The sequence below is a fragment of the Myotis nattereri genome (genome assembly GCF_964212035.1).
Source record: "Myotis nattereri genome assembly, chromosome: 14".
NCBI classification, from domain to species: domain Eukaryota; kingdom Metazoa; phylum Chordata; class Mammalia; order Chiroptera; family Vespertilionidae; genus Myotis; species Myotis nattereri.
In genome coordinates this window covers 6,620,577-6,640,850 of record NC_138089.1, presented here as the reverse complement: position 1 = coordinate 6,640,850, position 20,274 = coordinate 6,620,577, and the positions used below count along the sequence as shown (strand labels likewise).

At 40.5% G+C, this 20,274-nt stretch overlaps 1 protein-coding gene across 2 annotated transcripts in view; it reads right to left on the bottom strand.

Moving 5' to 3' along the window:
- The window catches only part of MDFIC2 (MyoD family inhibitor domain containing 2), a 117,271-nt gene extending 99,171 nt beyond the window's left edge, over positions 1 to 18,100 (bottom strand). For both annotated transcript variants that reach the window (XM_081105527.1, XM_081105528.1), the window contains exons 1-2: positions 18,007 to 18,100; positions 17,365 to 17,452 (exon numbers count right to left, since the gene is read on the bottom strand). In XM_081105527.1, the coding sequence (XP_080961653.1) occupies positions 17,365 to 17,452 (88 nt within the window). In that variant the 5' untranslated portion in view covers positions 18,007 to 18,100. The remainder of the gene's footprint in view (positions 1 to 17,364; positions 17,453 to 18,006) is intronic.
- Between the last annotated feature and the right edge of the window lie 2,174 nt (positions 18,101 to 20,274).

The following is a 20,274-nucleotide window of genomic DNA, read 5'->3' as shown; positions in this document are numbered from 1 at the left end:
TAAGTCAAATAAGTCAGACATGGACAAACAAATACCATAAGATTTCACTCACACGTGGAATCTAAAAAACAAAATATATAAATAAATCAGAAACAAACTCATAGACCAGAGGAAAAATTGATGGTTGCCAGATGAAAGTGGAGTTGGGTGAAAAAGGTGAAGGGATTAAGAAGTACAAATTGGGCCCTAGCTGGTTTGGTTCAGTGGATAGAACTTCCGCCTGTGGAATGAAGGGTCCAGATTTGATTCCAGTCAAGGGCACATGCCTGGGTTGTGGGCTCAATCCCCAGTAGGGGGTGTACACAGGAGGCAACCGATCCATGATTCTCTCTCATCACTGATGTTTCTATTTCTCCCTCTCCATTCTTCTCTGAAATCAATAATAATAAAAAAAGGAAGTACAAATTGGTAGTCACAAAATAGCCACAGGGATAGAAAGTCCTGCTTAGGGAATATATTCAGTAATATTGTAGTAAGTTATGTATGATGCCAGGGGAGAACTAGATTTATAAGAGGTTATTTCATAAGCTATGTAAATGTCTAACTACTCTGCTGTACACCTGAAAGTAATATCATATTGAATGGCAACTGTAATTGAAAATAAAAATTTAAAAATGTATACATATATACAATGGAATATCACTCAGCTTAAAAAAAGAATGAAATCTTGCCATTTGCAACAACATAGATGGACCTAGAGAATATTATGCTGAAATAAGTCAGACAGAGAAAGACAAATACTATATGATTTCACTTACGTGTGGAATCTAAAAAGGAAAATAAATAAATAAAACAGAAACAAAGTCATGGATTCAGAGAACAAATGTGTAGTTGCCAGATAGGAGGGAAGGTGGGAGGACGAGTGAGAAAGGCGAAGGGACTGAGAAGAACAAATTGCCAGCAATAACACAGTCAGGGGATGTAAAGGACCGCAAAGGGCATGCAGTCAGTATTATCGTAACGACTGTGTGTGGCGCCAGGATGATCACTTCACTTTGTCAGGTGTACGAATGTCTAATCACTATCTTGTAAACCTGAAACTAACATAGTATGTATGTCTACTGTGTGAAAAGTAAATGACAAATTTAAAAAGAAGCATATACCAAAATTGTTTCATTTGTTGTCAATATAAGGCCTTATTTTATAAAACTGAATAGGATTTAATAAAAATCCATGCCCCTCCTTTATTTTATCCTTGTTCCTACACTTGCTCATTATTTCCCTTCATCTTCATGGAAACGAGAAAGCAAACGTGTGTGGAAGAGCGGCACCCACGCTGACTTGAAAACCTCACAGCCCCTTTGGACACCACTTAAGCTTGTGTCTAATGTGTGGGTCAACCTGATGCAGACATCAACAGAATTCTAGATGTGTTTTACATCTTATCAGCCATTCAGAGAAGCAGCATTTCTACTGGTGGAGAAAGGGTGAACACTTTCCTTCACTTTACAAAAGGGGAAGATAAAATGAATGAGTTGTTTACACCACTACGAAGCTTAAATTGCCTTATTCCATAAGCCCCCAAATAGGTTACAGTTGAAAACATGAGATGCTGTGAAACTTAGTTTAAATGCTATGCTTCATTTTTCTCCTCAAATATTCAGCTTACTTTCCCCCTATACTGAAACAAACTCAAAACATGCTACTTTCTCCCGATTGACTACTACCTCAGAGTCGACCTGGAAATATGGACCTTACTTTAGTCACCAAAGTCCTCAGCTCCAGTGTCCAGAACCTATCACTTCTAACACCTTGACGTCAGTTAACATGCTTTTCCAAATAAGTTAAAGATCACTTAGTTCTTTAACTCACACCAGGTGGAGCATACAGTTTAATACCTGTGTTTTCAATTGAGCAAAGAGCTTAATCATTTCCCAGCAGGCTGGGCGCTGTGTTTGAAGTCTCTGTCTCCTGCATCCCTTAACCAATGTGCCAGGAAGTCCTGACCATTCCAATTTTCAAGATGCTCAAGATCGCTTCTCATTCACATTGCCACCCTTTTAAGCCTTCCTCCATAACCCGCAAGCCCGCCTGCCTGCTTTCCACCACCACTTTTTCTCCTCTCCCTTCCACTACCACCAGAGTGTTCTTCATAAAGGGCAGGTCCTAACAGCAGCCTCTCTGGGTTTAATATCATTTAATATTTCCCCATTGCCCTTAGAGTAACTTTGTTCACACGCTAATCAGTACTGTGTGATCTGGTCTAGTCTAATACCAGGATCTGATCCAATATCCCCTCTTGCTCGACATGTGTTATGGCTTTGCTAATGTTGGTTGATTGACTAACAGGGTATATATTATTTCTTATAAAAAGCTTTTTCTGAAATGATAGAAACCTTCTTTACTTTAAAAAAGAGAACAAACTAAATTTATATGTAAGCATAATTCTCTGCTTGTTGAAATTCATATGGGACAATTTTAATAATTGTACAAGTTATTTTCCAGGACTCTGGGTAATCTATAATAATAAAAGTGTAATATGCAAATTGACCGAACACCTGAACAACGGAACAACCACCCAGACAACCTTCTGAATGCAGCTGAGGCAGCCAGGGCTGCGAGGGTGACCAGGGCTGCAAAGGCCTGCTCTTGTATGAATTTCGTGCATCAGGCCGCCAGCTAGTTATTATAAAATGAATACTTGCAAAAACAATGCAAAAGAACCAAAGAGCCTGTTTACTTAAATATGCTGGGGAGCTGGAGTAGAGGCTGCAGGACAATTGCGACAGACCACAGCGAGCCTGGCGGCCTCGGTGAAAATGAGCAGTTTTGATGTTTGATATTTGAACCACTAGAAAGCTGTAATTAAGCTATATATCTGTTTAATCCCAAAGTTATCTACTTAGTCTCCCTTATTACTAATGCCAAATTTATATAATCTCTATAGTTTCAATTAATTAGAAATATGAGTGCTTATTATTCCACAGGTCTGGATGCCTTATGGAGCAATGGTATATTTGTACAATCAGACATTTTTGAATTCCACTAAATTTCTTCTTGGAGAGTGAAAAATGTTTGACTTAGTTTCTTAAACTCCTTCCTTAAGCATTTTTTATTGTTATTTTCCTTTTGAGGGTACATGTTAAGAAATCAGGTAATTTGTAAAGCATAATTTGATTACCAAAATATAGCTTTATAATTTGAATTAAAATATTATTATAAACTTACAGTCTTCTGATCCCCAAAGGATAATTGAATTTAATTCATGATTGAAAAATACAGTGGATGCAATATCTATAGAGTGGCTCTCTGAAAGACGTTGTTTCTGGCTTTTAGAAAAGCTTTTACTGAGTGCCCTTATTCTTTGCTAAATCCTACTATTTAAAGATTTAAGGGGACACATTTTTTAAATTCTAAATATAACAATGACAATCAAGGTCACATCTGAGGTTGACAGTGGGTGCTACTTGCTGAACACTGGAAAACAAGGCTGTGTATAATGTAATTTTCTTGCTGGAGAGATGGTATGACCAGATAGGGATATGGGAAAATTAAACTTAGAGTTTGCATCCAAATATCCTTAGGTTTGCAGGTTTTTGATCTGTTTATTAGCCATGCAAAAATATATTGCTGTTTCTTAATCTGATCATAGTTCGCTCTGCCACTGGAATTATCCCCACACCCACGCTTTGATATGATACGTTTTATTTTCAAGGGCTTGTTTCACAAAGATCAGCAAACAAAATAATATTTCCACTCCCCCCTCTATCCGCCTTGTTTTTTGTGTAGTTAGCCAACTTCCACGGGAAGATATTAAAATGATTAATCCTTATAACTCACTGTGTCTTAAATGACTGGATATCATGGGAGCTGAACTCTAACTTTTATCTCTTGAATATGAATGTAGTAATATTACAAAGTTGCAATTCATTCTGAACTATTTGATCACTACAATCTGTAGATAAATCGGCTTTGGGTCTGCCTGATGTCATAACTCTGTCCTCTTTCCTATCAACTCCCCTGAGCCGAAGACACTGTCTAGAGAATCCAACTAGGTGAGTGACAGGTTTAAAGAGGCATCACCTGCATGACTCCCAAACTCTGCCAGTCTCCTTTCATTATAACTGCCCACTGGGTGCCGGTTAGGGGTTATTGGTTATCTGCCTCCAGGTATATTTCAAAGCAGAGTCTCTGATAAAAATGCACCGGATTTTGGATCCAAAGAGCCTGTTTACTTACGTGTGTGAGTGGGGGGTGGGGGGAGCAGGAGCGGGGCTGCAGGCTAATTGCTGCAGGCCACAGTGAGCCTGGCGGTCTCGGTGAAGTGGGCAGTTCACAGCATACCTGACTGAGGCTTAGCCCTGCTGTCTGTTGCCCAAGGGCTTGGACCCAACTATTTCAACTTCTCTGAGCTTTACTTTCTGCATCTGTGGGACTAGCATGCTAAGGCTTCTGCACATGACTTTTATGAGAAGGAACTGAAGCCCTGATGTGCAATCCATCATAAACTGTGGCCTGAGAGCCCAGGGTGAGGTCTGAGGACACACCAGTGCTTTTGGTTAGTCAGCTTATAAGGAAATGACAATCTCATTTCTCTGAGATTTAGCAGCAAAACATGTGAAACAGCCTGAATATCCAAAACTAGGAAATGGGTTACATATATTTTATTACTTTAATAGTGGAATACTATGTGCATAACAATTGAAATAATGCTATAAATGTATATTTATTAACCAGGAAGGTATTTGCATTCATATATGAGTATGGGAAACACATTATTAAATACGTATATTGCATAAACAGATTTTGATAAAATTAGTAACTCGTGTGTGTATATATAAATATACATACACACTTTGATACACAAATATGAAACAGATAAGAGAAGATGTACAACGGCTATCTCCAAGTGTGGGGATTGGAAGCCAGTTTTTCATCCGCATTTTTAAATTTTTCTAAAGTAAACAGATTACTTACATAAGGACACACACACACACACACACACACACACACACACACACAGAGTCTGCTTCAGTCCAGAGGCTTTCTTTAATCCCTGGCAGCTCTTTCTCTCTCTTACCCCTTAGTATCCAGCCCATGGTCAAGGCCTTGGGTAAGCACTGTCTGGGTGCCAGCCTCTTTGTTTCCACTGCCCTGCCAACCATGATCCCAGTTCAGAAATCGTTATTTCTCATCTGTGGATGCAAAAAGCTTCTAATTAGACACTCTGTTCCCCCCTCACCTCTATTTTACCCTCCCAATTTATCTTCATAAATATTCTCAAATCACAAATGTTTGCTGAAGCACAGAGGTGACTTGTCTATCTCCCCACATAACCCTGGATATGTCTGATGGCATCCCTTGGTCCTAGGCCAGGGGTGGGAAACCCCTGGCACACGTGCCAAAGGTGGCACGGCAGTAACTTTTGCTGGAACGAGAAAACCTCTCTTATAATCTTCCATTTACAGTTTTTTTTCTTAATATCGACTTTTTTATTTTGCAGATAAATTCAGTGGAGGTGCATCTTAGATAAATAAATAATTTTACATAACAAGTTATCTTAAAGACCATAGACATGGATTGACGAGAGAGGGGAAGAGCAATTTCTATGCCTCTGCCTTAACTCTCCCTGCCTTCCTAGATCCGACCAGTGTTTTGGTTTCATTCACATACGCTTGTGAACCTTTGTTCTCAGTGGTGAATTTTGTTAAGTCTCGTGATAGGAGCAGCCTGATGGATGAAAGTAGTAGCTCATGCATATCTCTGAAGGTCACGAAATATAAACCTGATATAAAATCTGTCATCAGTGATGCAGCAGCAAAGTCCCACTGATAATATCAAACAGAGTCATAAAGTTTTCTGTCGGACTATCAGTGTACATGTATACATTAAAAAATAAATGTATTTTTCATCATCATATACTGTGTTTTTGTTGCTCGAATGAATTTTATTATTTCTTCAAGGTTCTTCACATATGTACACCTTAAGAGATACCAAACAGGCATGACATGTTCTCAAAAAATTAGGGTTGGCACGCAGAAGAATTTTGAGTCAGAGGTTTTGCTGGTTTTGGCACGCACTCACAAACAGGTTGCCCACCCCTGTCCTAGGACATTTGGCCTGGTATTAAGAGCCATTTGTAGCATAGGCAAGGTTTATTTCTTACTCTGCAGCCAAACACAACTGCTGTGTTCTGAACACCCCAGGCTTCTCTGTCTCTACTTTTGATCATCAAGTTTCACCAGGTTGTAATGATACTGCCTATTAAAATTCTAGTTACAATTTATAGCCCAACTAAACTCTCAATTTTTCTGAATTCTAGGTGTCTTCTTACCTATGTCTGCATTTCATATTATCCTCAATATTTACTTCTGTATTGATTCATTTATTTATATCATTTTTGAGCACCTGCTATTCTCCAGGGGCTATCTGGCTACTCAAATATATGGGGGTAAACAAGCCAGATACACCCTTGCCCTTAAGCAATTAATAATCTAATACTTAACATTTCTCCTTTTTAAATCTATTGATTTATGGTGAACTTCTCATAACTACCACCTTACCCTGTAACATCACACATATACTGACTGTGTTATGTGTGATTATCTTGTAGAAACTATGTTATCTTACAAATAGGAGATAATTAATAAATGCATTGTATTGTTGGAGGGCCAGAAGGAAGGACTGAATCAAATATTTTATTCCGGCAACATAGGTACATATATATGTATGTGTTTTAAACATGCATATTTAACCATGTGACTTTTTCCTGTTCAGTGTTTTTGAAAATTGAAATCAATTCCCATTAGAATTATTAGTTTGGTCTCCAAAATGATGGACACAAGTTATTTTTGCTCGTTATATCCAGGAAAGACCAAAATGAGACTAACTTCCTTAAGAAAACCTGAAGCGGAGTACACGCTTTATCAGAGCTCATGTCACAGAACGCAGCCTGGATCGCTTCACCTCGAGTTCAGAGGCCCGAGGGTGGCTCCTTAGCTACTGAGCATTGGCTTACAGATCGCAAAGTGCTAACATTTTACTGAATTCACACACTCCAAGTATCCAGTCCTATAAGTACACTGTGCCTCCAAGTATGACTACTTTTTGTTTGTCTTTAGTGAAATTTTCCCTCTTTACAAAAAAAATTTATTTACTTAAAAATTTCCCTTGGAAAAGTGAAGTCCCTTCCTATCTATTAAGAATGTCTATCTTTTTATGGTATAGGGTTTTTTTTTTATTTTAAACAATATTCACAGAAAAAATCTTTTAAGATAGTCAGAAATCTAAGTTAATATTTTAAATGAATCCTGCTGTTTTCAAGTGACACTTTAGCAGAGTAGTTTTAGCCCAAGTCCACCAAATTCATTAAAAACAAAACAAACCAACAAGCTCTGTTTTAATCTTAAGAGAAGTCCGCATCTAGCTAAGGACTTGGATGTACCCATATGGCTTGGTTGTGAGATTTATACTGAAAACAATTCCAGCCAAATTGGTTGTGTGCGGTCCACTCTGTTTCAGATACGCCGGAACGCCTGCTCTCGTCTGCCTCGTTGGCAACCAGGGTGTGTTGCTGTTATTTGTTTCCCAACTAATTTGTTTTCCCCCCCTCCCTCGGGCCTGGGGGTCACGGCATGTCACCGTGTGGGTCTGTGCCTTGTGAAGTCCAAACGTTTGCTGACTTGGTTTACTTGATTTTATATTATTTGGTTAAACAAATGCTTCCTATGTTATGAATGGTTTACCATATCAATCTGAATTTTTATGTTAGTCCAAGAAATTAGTTTCAAGACATGTATAGAGTGGAATGTTTCCTTTTATTAATTGTGGTCTCAATATAGCTTTTAATGTACTTTTTAATTCTCCAGAAGAGTATATTTATATAAACTTTTTATATTCTTAAGAAAATTATGTTCAAGGTACTCACTTATGTCTTTTGGTGACTGGTAGAAATACGATTTCCTACCTATAATGCTGAATACTCTAAATATAAAACAGAAAAGAAAACTGTAAGTGGAAGAAGAGGGAACACGCAGATGTTCCTCTCCTACTGTCTGCTGTTTGAGAGTAGACCTCACAAAGCATCTTTCTTCCCCTCTTAATGGAGCTGTTTCTTTTCAAATCCGTGTTGGTGAGAAAACTCAACTCGGGAAGAGTGGCCTGGTGTCTTGTTTAATACTTCGCCACCGTGAAGCGTCCTCTGTATTTTTCCTTGAAGTCGTACACGGGCAGCACGACTGTCCTTGCCCTTGCTTTTTGTCTTTGCCGCACATTTACTTCTCGACAAGCTTAAATAATGGCTCCAACGGCTCCGATGATTCATGCCCGCAGAGGGATGTCTTCATTTGCTCCATTCACATCCCCTGTTTTAACTAACGGTCTGGTGAACTCCGAGCGTAGGTGCATTTTATTAGAGAGTACATTCCCTCCAAATGCTGTTCCTGAGCTGAAAGAAATGGGCCATCATCACATAAAAATAAAGTATCTCTGTAGAATTTACAAGAAATGAAATGTCCTTATTCCTGAGGCATAGAACATAAGGGGCTTTTTTCTCTCACTGCACTAATGTTGATTAAGGGTATCACAGCAACAGCTGTTGTGACATACAGGAAAATGAATTCATCCCCTGAAAAATCTCACTTGAAAGGAGCAAGTCTCTTGAAGTTTCTCATTCTCTACAGTTCTCTTCTTCCTTTGGAGACAGGAGAAACCAGTTCCCACTCTCCAGATTGCTTCGTTCTGAGTTCATAAAACCGCAATTAATAATGGTGAGCTAAGGCCATTCTGGATTCGATGCACTGCTCTATCATCATTGAAAGAGAGTCTTTAAATCTGCTGTTAACAACTTGTAGGGACTTTGCACTGATTAATTCATCTGACCATAGTCTCAAGGCTGACATGGCATATTCCAGGCCTCCTGTTCCATTGGGATCAATATCATCATTTTATAAGAAATGAACTTACTACTTTATAGACTTAGTTGGGAAGACATTTTAATCGTCAGCTTTAGACTGTGTCACTAGACTTTAATTTGTTGACTTATGAGAACACAGAAAATCTCATATTTTACTGAACGTTCTAAACATAAAATAAGGTTATCAGAGAATCCTGGCGATTCTGACATTTGAACGTCAGCAAAAGGGCATTGAGGCTAAGTACCCTCCTTCCGGGAGTGCCCAGCGCCCCATCACAGCTCATGCCACCTTCTGGAGAAAACACCCCTCAGGAGAAGAGCACTGACAGTCGGGTCAGGGGTGCTGGCTTTTAGAGCAGACATTGCTTGGGGGCCACACAACATCTGTTCTCCCTGCATCTGGTGCCAGAGCCCGAATTCCTGCTGAAGAGGTACCTCTCGTCCTCTGTGTGGCCTGGGAGCTGCCAGCCAAGGCTCCCGGGCGGTCTACCCAGGACAAATGGCTGAAGCTAGTAAGCTTTCTTCTGTGGGTTTGGAGTCTTAACTGTAAGCGATAAGAGGAAAGAGAAAGTATGTGGAGCTAATTTGTTCTAGGAGTGGCAACCTGAACATATTTGTTGTCCAGAGCTAGTTTCTGCCCCTCTGGACCTGGATTTTGCTTCTTGACTATGAGCCACTTCCAAGCCTCAGAAGACATTCTGCTTTTCATTAATTTAGCTAGAATCAGCGTCTGTTACTTTCCTCTCAAGAACTATGTGAAGATTAATTTTATGTGTCAACTTGACACATAAAAGGGATGCCCAGGTTGCTGGCAAAAATATTATTTCTGACTGAGTCCATGAGGGTGTTTGAGGAATATGTTAGCATTTAAATTGGCAGTCTGATTTTTAAAAAAATCACTTTCACCAATGTGGGTGGGCATCATCCAGTCTGTTAGGGGTTAAATAGAGCAAAGAGGTAGAGGAAGGACAAATTTGCTCTCTCCACTTGGGCTAGGGCATCCATCATCTCCTGCCCTTGGACATCAGCACTCCGGTTGTTTGAATGTCTTGCTTGAAGCAAGACTTATAGCATTGGCTCTCAGAAGCTGGGCTTGACTGGAAGTAGACAACTGGCTTTCTTGAGCCTCCAGCTTGGAGACAGCACACTGTGGCCCTTCTCAGGTTCCATAAATGTGTAAGCCAGTAGCTCATAATAAATCTTCTATCTATCTATCTATCTACTATCTATCTATCTATCTATCTATCTATCTATCTATCTATCTATCATCTATCTATTATCTATCTATCTATCTATCTATCTATCTATCTATCTATCTATCTATCTATCATCTATCTATCTGTCCTCTATCTCTGTTGATTCTGTTCCTCAGAACCTAATACAAACTATTAAAACTTTGTTTTGTAATCATTAGATTTTGATAGTAGTGTATTATCCTTTGATAGTACTTAACCTTACATTTTTTTGAAAATAAAATGTAGTAGAATATATTTACTGTAATGTAAAATATATCTTCAGTAGGCATTTCCAGGGTGAAGTGTTTATTGGAATCCAAAATGCTGACCTAAGTCTATGAATGGTTCTTGGCTCTATTCCTGGGCAAGCTCCCCGCACTCTTCGAATGCCAGCCTTCCTTTGGGTCAAGATGCTCCAGCCACTCTTGTTTTCATTCACTTTTTGAAACATGACATGTTTTTGTCTGTCCCATTCCTTCTAAGTGAAATGTTATTTCATTGCCTTTACTCTCTCTATCAGAAAATGCATTCTCAATCTTCATGTTTAAGCAAAATCTTGAGCATATTTTCCTTGTCAACAACTGATTTCACATATCCTTTTGCTTAGTTGATAATCTTCATTTAGGAAGCCTCAGAGGCATTTCACACTTAATCTGACTCACCCAGGTCTGGTTCTCTCATCTCCAGCCAGTTTTTCCCATCCCCTCCATTCAGCATCACCATCATGCAGTGCCTCAAGCCAGTAGTCAGCCTGGACTCCTTTCTTTCATTGCCTCAAACCACTGCACCAGCCAGTTCAGCAGCCTTTACCTCTGAAATAGCCCCAATCCTATTTCCTCTGTTTCACTTTCACAATTTTATCCTACTTCAGTTATCATCTTTTACGTACTCAAATGCAATATCTTCTATTTTATTTCTGTGTACTCTTTAAAAAATTTTTTTTATTGATTTCAGAGAGGAAGTTAGAGGGAGAGAGAGATAGAAACATCAGTGATGAGAGCACATCATTGATTGGCTGCCTCTTGCACACCCTTTACTGGGGATTGAGCCCACAACCCAGGCATGAGCCCTTGACTGGAATTGAACCTAGGACCCTTCAGTCTGCAGGCCAATGCTCTATCCATGGAGCCAAACCAGCTAGGACTCTGTGTACTCTTTAGCTCATACAATATAAGTGATTGCTCAAATTCTCTTTCTTAGAATCTCCAGTGGCTCCAATTAGGAAAAAATATCCAAATTCCTGACTGAGACCTGCAAGGTAGTCCAACATTATTGCCAACTTAACCACCTTCCTTTTCCTCCCTCCCTTTCTCCATCATTTTCTTTTCTGTCCCTCCCTCCCTCTTTCCTCCCCTCCCTCCCTGCTTCCCTTCCTTCCCCCCTTCCCTTCCTTCCCCTACCCTTCCTGCCTCCTTTCCCACTCAGCCATTCTGAATTCCAAGCCGCTCTGTGTGTGCACAAGCTCTTCTCCCTGTTGGAATGTTCTTTGCAGATTTTTGCACAGCTGAGCTGGCCTCTTCTTGTGATTTAACTCTCAACTCAGATCTCTTTCTGAGCCTCCTTAATCACTGATTCTAAAGGAGCGTTCCCCATGCTCTATCACATCAGCCTGTTTGAAAGCATCCAGAAAACTACTCCTATAAAAGTATCTTGTTCTCGTCTTACTTATTGATATGATTTGCAAAGGCATATTTTCCCATCTAATTTATCCTTTTAATTATGTTTAAACAGAAACCAACATTCTCTTTGGCTGTTACTTTTTCCTCACCTGTATTTTGGTTATTAGGTAACACATTTTCACAAGTTAATGAAGACTAATGAAATAAGAGCTAATTATCCTGTTTCCTGTGTATACATAAGAACAGGAATCTCAAGATATGCTGTTTGTGTAAATTAACAATTTAAAATAGGCATGAATGTGGCTTCATATTTAAGCTAGTCAGAAAAAGGAGCCCTTTAAAAAATGAGAAGTATCTGAGTGAAAGAATTATCCTGGATTAATACTTAGCCATTATTATAAAGCACTTAAGTAAATGAGTTCCTTAAAGGCAGAAATGGCATTTTCATTGTTTGACATCTTTGTTTCTTTGCCTAACATGTTGTCTGTGAGCTCAAGAGGAGCCTCATCAAATAGTTGCTAAATTGAATAAAATATATATTTTAGAATTGTTTTAATGCTTACAATCTGAAATTATGTTTGAGCAAGGGAAGGAGATTTTTGTTCATTTAGAATTATGAAAGTTCAGTGAATTTATGAATATCAATAGAAAGTAGGATTCTCACTTTCTCCATCTCATTGTCAAACAATGATCAGGAATGAGATGATATTCTTGTAATATGGATTTGAAGTTTTGCATTTTATTAAGAAGAGAATATTTATATTTAGGACATGGCTTTGGGGACCTCTAGGCTGTTTTCCAGTATCTTGTTATATCAATTCCTAATATGTATTAATTCTGATTAAATGATAAGCAATGTATTCAAGATGTCAAGTCATTGGTGACCCAACTTCTCTATGTTAATACTAAATAAATTCAGCGAGTTCCCTCAAAAATGTATTTAAATAATGATCATGAAATCACCAAAGACTCTAGTCACCATATGACTACTTGTACTTAGTTCAAAATGACAACACAGTTTTCAACATCCAAGTGTTTTTCTTCCTGGTATTTCTTGGAAGGTCAGAGGGCAACTTGTTCACTGCCCTCATCTCCTCTTTTCAAAATCACACCTCTTCCAGAAATATGGATTTTCCCACTAAGGCCCACCGGCTTCAGCAGTTACTGGAAAGTCAGCACCTGATGAGACGATGATAAACAGTGAGGGCACACTGGTAACGTCGGTTATTTTGTTCTTCCCTCTGCTTACTACAGCCAGAAGAGAATGCCTCATTGAAACAAGTCCAGGTAATTACAGGAAAAGGGCTTCATTTCAGCAGTCATAACGTCAGATTTTGTAAACAATTGACTTTGCACATACATAAAAATATGTGTGTATTTGTGTGCATGTATATGTGTGTGTGCACATATGAGCAATTTTTATGGAAAACTGGTTTTGGGGAAATTGTAATAGGTTTTGTTTAGGGATACAAATTCTTACAAATTGGTAGCCGATGGGCTGAAAGCGTCACAGAACTTGGCTTAATTTGTTCTGCAATGTGCTTTATTATTGCTGTTATTATTTACTTAACCTTTAGAAATTAGGAGGTTTCACATGGAATTTCAGATTTCCAGTTTCCCCTGAAAAATCAGGAGACAGTGCAAGAAATTGTGTGCAGTTCAAGCACTGGCGACGCTGTGATTTTAAACTACAAATGGCAACAATTTAAAGGCTTCATCCTCCCTGATGCTTCTCTTCCGTATCAAATGGTGGAGGTGGTAGGCACTGAAATGCTTACCCAGAATGCTCCCTGGCTTAATGGGGCATTACATGCCATCTTATTCCACCTGTAATTTCCCCCTAATTTCTCTGTTATATCAATTTTCCCTTCATAAAGTTTTGCACATTTGGGCCTATTTTTCTCCTCTCCTTGTTATGACTTTTACCCAGGACATATTTTCTCACTTGGGGTTACTGAATTTGTTTCTGTCATAGCCATCACCAGGCCTGCTGCCTAGCCTTTCCTCTGCCTGCCCCTGCCACTCTGCAGACTAGTTATGAATTCATGTGCCCTCAGCATGCTTCAGCCCTGGGCCCCGCCCTTGCTGTCCCTGTCCGTTGTCCCTCTCATTCTGTGTTAATTACAGGAAGAGCTAGCCAGTGTGCCCTGACCATAGCACAAAGCAGGCATCTGTCCTCTGATGACTCTGCTCCCAGCATTCCTCGTGCCACCTGTGCAAATAGATGGGGACCGCCTTCAAGACTGGCCGTTAGACCACCTTGGACCACAATTGCACAAGATAGCTCATCGTGCTGGCTACATATTTCAAAATCATATTTTGTTGTTCTGATTGTCTTAAAACAGATTTTCTCTGAGTATGATCCTTGGATATCTTACCTCAGAATTACCTGTCTTGCCTCTTAAGCATTGATTCCTGGGCTCTTGAGTTCCTTAAGTTGGGACATGGTAATGTGATAGAGCTACAGTCTGATCATCTAGTATTTAAAGACAGCATGACTAATAGTGTAGAGGCCTGATGCCTGGATAGGCTATAAAACAGGATTCAATTATGTTGACAGGAGTGCATTTCAGGTCTGCAGTGGTTTCCCAAACACTATTCACCTTAATTGTTGATAATAGCTCTGGGTGTGGCTGTAACCAGCTCTCTGGCGCCCTTGCTGAGCCCATCGCCCCCATGGTCCAGTGGACGCAGAGTGGAAGGCAATCAGTGCCTTGCCTTTCAGGCAAAAGCAAGCCAATGAGATAGGAGACTTCTCGAGTGCAGGACTGTGTTTCTTTCCATTTTTTTCCTGCCCCTCTCATGCCTCATCTCCAGGAACACATGGTTCATAATGCTGAGTCTCATTGGACAAATGGAGTGAATGCTTGAAGATGGAAATTAGAAAGGACATTAGCATCCAGGTTGGCAATGATGGTGATGACTCATTGGTCGGATGCACACCCTGAGGTCCGCACTGGATTCATCCAGTGGGTGCTTTTACTTCAACTCTCATCAGTGAGGCATTGCTATGATTCTCTACATTTCACCAATGGGGAGTGTTCAGCTAGAGTTGCAGAGGGAGGAAAGAGGCATAGTGATATGAGCAGCAACTACTTTTGTCATTCATGAAAAAATTTGAACAAATTTAAACCATCTATTTTACTTTTAAGGGGGGGGGAGCTGATTAATAGTCATTGGAAAAATCAATGTGGTAAAGTGGTTTAAGGCAGAGTATAATTTGGAGCTAGAAGACCTGGGTTCCAGATTCAGTTTGCCATTTAACAGCTCTGCAAATTTGAGGACGATCCAAAGTCTTTCTGAAACTATAAAATGGGAACAATGTTACTGCATATCAAGTTGTTGCAGGGACTAAATGATGAAATTTATATAAAATACTATAAAAATATAGAGGACTCTTACTATTAATGATTATTCCAAATGTGAATGAGGATCTCAAAAAATATAACTATATTATTTTGAATCATGCTTCAAAAGGGGGGGAGCACACAGGAATAATGAAATCTCATCTCCACAGTCACTCAAAGCAGGTGTCACCATGCGTCGCTGAGGCTGAGCTTCAGGAGGCTCAGCAACACGTCAGAGTCACAGCCCAGCTAGCAAGCAGCTGAGCTGGGATTTAAAAACCACACCTGCCCAGCTGCAAATGCTCGACTCTTTCTAATGTGCCAGTTTGCCTTTAAAAATAAATAAATAAGCCAACACGTATACTTTTTCTTAATATTAAAAAAAGAGACTGATGTTTGAATACTAGCTCATTCTGATGATCCCCTATTAAGATGTTCCCTATTAAGATGCTCCCATTGCACAGGTTGTTGTGCTGACTCAGCATACTATCAGCACACATTGGCAATGGGTCGATGTTGTTGCTAGTATGGATCTGGTGTTGTAGAACTTCCTTGACGTATATGTTAAAGTCTCCCATGACCTTAGAATGCAATTTTGAGGAATGGCAACTACTTAGGAGCTGTTTCTTTACGATTGAATAAATTTATGAAATAATGTAAAAGATACACCCATTTCAATAAAATATCAAGTCCATTTACTTTAAAAGACATCTAGAATCTGGTTCAACTTCTTTTTATGAAATATGTTAAACATAATTTGAACATAGCTTAAATGAAGTGTCCAAAGGGATAAAGCAGGTCACCTGGGAAGTGGCTTTTATGGATTACAAGAACTTAATGCCAAAACTGTACCTAATGGACACACTTTCTTCAAAAAGAAAATACTTCAGTAAACAATGGACTGGCCTATCAATTTCATCGTTGTTTCTATATGAGACTGTAGAATGGCATAATTATAGCAAAAGTAAATAATGTAAACATCGCTATCAGTAGTAGTGAAGAACACCTTTGTCTTCATGGATTTGGAGTTCACAGGAATTGCAAAGGGAAATCTTTGATCCAAATTCAATTTTTAATTTCACAGTTTTTTTAAATGTTCTATTTAAACATCTCTTAATAAAGAGAAGTTGGAGAATTTTCTTGCCTGTGGCTTTTTGAAGGAAGTGATTCTGAGAATACTTCATGTCTGCACCAGCTTTGATCCTGAAGCAGAGCTCTGGCAGAGAGGAGCTCCAGCTATGAACTGTGATTCGTGGGGTATGGGGCAGGTCACGCCCTGCAAGTAATTTAACATCTTTCCTTTGAAACGTTGTATAAGGTCGTGGTTAATTCAGATGCCCTGCAGTCACACACTCTGGGATCGAATTCAGCTCTGTCACGCTTCCTAATCTTATCCTCGTAGCCCGTTACTTCAGCCCTTTGTGATTCTGTTTTCTCCTCTGAAAATTAGGAATAATTACTGTTGCACAGGTTGTTGTGCTGACTCAGCATACTATCAGCACACGTTGGCAATGGGTCGATGTTATTGCTAGTATTGATCTGGTGTTGTAGAACTTCCTTGACGTATATGTTGAAGTCTCCCATGACCTTAGAATGCAATTTTGAGGAATGGCAACGAATGAGGAGCTGTTTGTGTACGACTGAGTAAATTTATGAAATAATGTAAAAGATACACCTATTTCAATAAAATACCAAGCCACTTTAAGAAACATTAAGATGTTCATAAAATGAAAAGATTATAAAATGAAACCTTCTAGTAAATAATCATGAGCTGATACATATTTTCAAAAGCGCACAAAGTTGCTCTCGTCCTAGGAGAACGTATCGATTTGTGTGTGTATTTCCAGCAGCGCCTTACGCACACGGTGCCTGTGGCCAGCCGCTCTCCCGGGGGAGGTGGCCCCTTTAATTGCAGTGAATGGCGATTCTATTTGTAGACATCACTTCCTACAGCACGCCTTCCTTGCTGTGATTATTACTTAGAAAATTCTTGTCCTCAAGTGATTTAGTCTCCTTGGCTAAAGGAGAAAGTCCTACAGCACAGCCAGAACCTCACGGATGATCTGTCCGAGCTGAAAATGTACGTTCTCTCCCAGCATAACCATGTGCTTACTGCGACAGAGGGAAACAAGCTGCTCAATGCCAAACACCTTCACGTGCCACCCAGCCCGAGAGGAGAAAACTTTAAAAAAATCAGACGCACGAATATTATTTGATTTGCCCGGCATTCCATCTCCCACATTAGCTCTTGCTTATAAACAAAATCACAATTTTCACATTCGGAGAAAATCAACAGCAAGAGGACTTACCTTCCTTCAACCAGGAAATGTTATTTTTGTCCTTTTCAAAATGCTCAGCTGCTCTTACTTTTATGTTTTCCAGCTCAGTTTCTGACATCTAAGAGGAAACACAATTTGTGATATAAAAAAAATGTTTAAGAACCCAAATTTGTGACATTGATCTTTATATTTAGAGACTAATGCCGTATTGTAGGAAAGCGTTTTCCCTATAGTTTTGCAGTTCACTGCCTAATGTTGTCTTACATTTTATCCATTTGTAGTATTTTAAAACATTAATATTGAAACCTAAACTTTATATAATATTTCATTTCCCAGCAGCAGACTGCTATAAGATTTTATAATTTATGAATATGAGAGAATAACAGATTAACAACTAGCCACAGATTTGTAAAAAACAAACATTCTGTTGCTGTTTTCATGTTTTTAATAGTCTATAGAAAAGCATGTTGCAAAGTGATATACAGAGATATGCATAATAAGAAAACATAAGAGCACATTTTCAGCCATTTATTGGGCTGAATGAGAACCCTATGGGCTGAGACGGGCCTGGAGCTCTGGAAGGTGAGGCGATCTCCCTGGACCCCACTGCACCCCGCTTCCCGGCCTCTCTAAGGAGCTGGGCTGCCCTTGCTCGGGCACCGCGGTGCTTACCTGGGATCCAGGAGGAGGCCCAGGGGCCAGGCAGTGTGCGAGGCGCTGGGCAGCCTTCTCCTTGCCTCCCGATGCCCAGCATTCCTCCCTCTCCCGGCCAGAAATGAGCAGGGAAGCGAAGCACTCCCTGCCGGTGGTGCTACGTTTGTAACGCTGCCAAAGCATCCAACTTGTGGCTGAGAGCTTTTTTAAGGTCATATAAAGCCTGTGGTTCAAACAGTGAAAACCTCCTCCAGGCCAGCACAGATCTGAAACGACACTCTCTGCGAAAGTGGGAGAAACAGTAGCCTTCCCACCCTGACAGTGTCTTCACCCCTTCCTTCACACCCGCCGCCCATCCTTGGGGTAACATTAGAGGGTGAGGAAGAATATGCAGAGTCCACTTGGGTTAAAGGCAAAGGAAAGAACGCCTCTGAGGCTTTATTCTTTAGAAGTTCATCCTGCAGCAGAAACATCGAAAAACAAGTTTTCCTAACATTGTATAGGAAACAAGAAAACAGATCCGGTTCTGTGGAGAGTCTGCAGATGTCCCAAAAGGCTGTGAAATAGCATTTCAAAGCGGTTTTGTCATTAGATTCTCAGTCAGAGCTAATACTGTTTCCAACAGAGGTTGGCGCAGGAGGCACAGCCCTTAGGCGTGCGTGCTGGCAGAGCCCACGTCCTGGCCGGCCTGTTGTTCGCCAAGGAGAGTCGTTGCTGGTGTTGGCCACAGGGTCCCTCCCAGGGTCTCCACCAAGGGCTCTGTTTAAGCATCACCTGGCACCCCTTTCACCCTGTTCCCCAACTTCATTTCTTGTGCTTTGCTCCAGTTTCATTGGCTTTGAAAACTACCTTGATCAGCCAATTTCCACAGTAAGATGACTTCCAGCGTATCCCATGATCGATAAGGCAGCTTCCAGATTCCTTCGGCAGCTGAGGAGGACCTTGAAGAGTTAGATTTTATAACATGATTCTCAAACTGGCTAAAAGCGAAGCTTCCTCCGCGGTACCTATCCTTTCACTCCAACCTCATTGTAGCGCTGCAGGTCCCTGAACTTGCCTGCTTCTATTATTGACATTCCAGAACTGCTTCCTCAAACCTCACCTCCACCCCCTCCGGGAAGCCCTCCGGGCCTCTCTCATGCGGAAGTGATCCGGCTCTTCTATGTCCCAAGCAGGCCTCCTGGCCTGAGCCCCCGCCCTTTGCTCTCCGTGAGCCTGCCCATCTCCCCGACAAGACTACCCCTGAGGTCTCAGCCCTGCCCCCGTTCCATGCGTCCGGCTCAGTGCGTGGCAGGACCACATAAAGATGAATGACGGCGAGATAAACAAAACCGAATGAATATCAAACACCAGCGGTGCCTCCTTCCCCAAAGCGCTGGGCACGCCGATGGCGCAGAGGAGCCGGCTCCAGGCCGGGCGGCCTCCACTGGGGCGGCAGGGGCCCCCGGGCAGCGAACTCACCATGCTGACCAGGCACTTTCCGGTGAGCTCTTTAAATTTCACTCCTGGGGGAGACTGACGCTGTAATTAACCTCGATTTTAAGTCTTGGCTTGGTAATGTGAGCTTAACACAAGTGCCTCCATTTTGGGCCTGATCGCTCTTTTTTTAACAGAGTGTGTGAGATTACTTAAATTTTCTGTACGGAATTTTCTTTCATTTTAAAGTGCACCATTGTTTTGAATTTAGATAATTAATTTTGAATTCTATTCCTGTCTTTGTATGTGTGATCATTCTTTATGAGAGCTGTAGATGTTAAGCATTATATTCAATATTTTCATCTACTTCATCAATAAAGATAAGACTAGGCACCAGGATAAACTGTACACCACCAGTGCCTGTACTGGACGCTGCATTAAGTGCATGCCATACAGATGCCAGCCTTCAAACCAATTACTCATTTGCTTAGAGACGCTCTTGGGCCGCAGAATTCTCCATCTGGGTGAGAGCCTGCTTTACACTGGGATTTTAGTGTCTTGAGCTGGACTGGGGCTTGGAATGAATGAGCCAGCCCACAGCTGAGGATAAGAAGGAAGGAGAAACCAAGTCTGATGAACCCCAGGGAGAGCAGGCTGAGAAGCAATAGATGGTCCAAAATGAAGCTCAAAAGTCACAGGCTAACTCATGCAGACCCGGAGGCGCAGCCTCCAGGCTCAGATTTCTTGATAAACTCTGTTTTTGTTGTCTTGTCTAAATAAAGGTAGTTTGAATATGCTCTTATTTTATAACCTTATGCCTTGTATTTTGACTCATGCATCCATGTATCTAGTTCCTACTCAAAGTCTGAT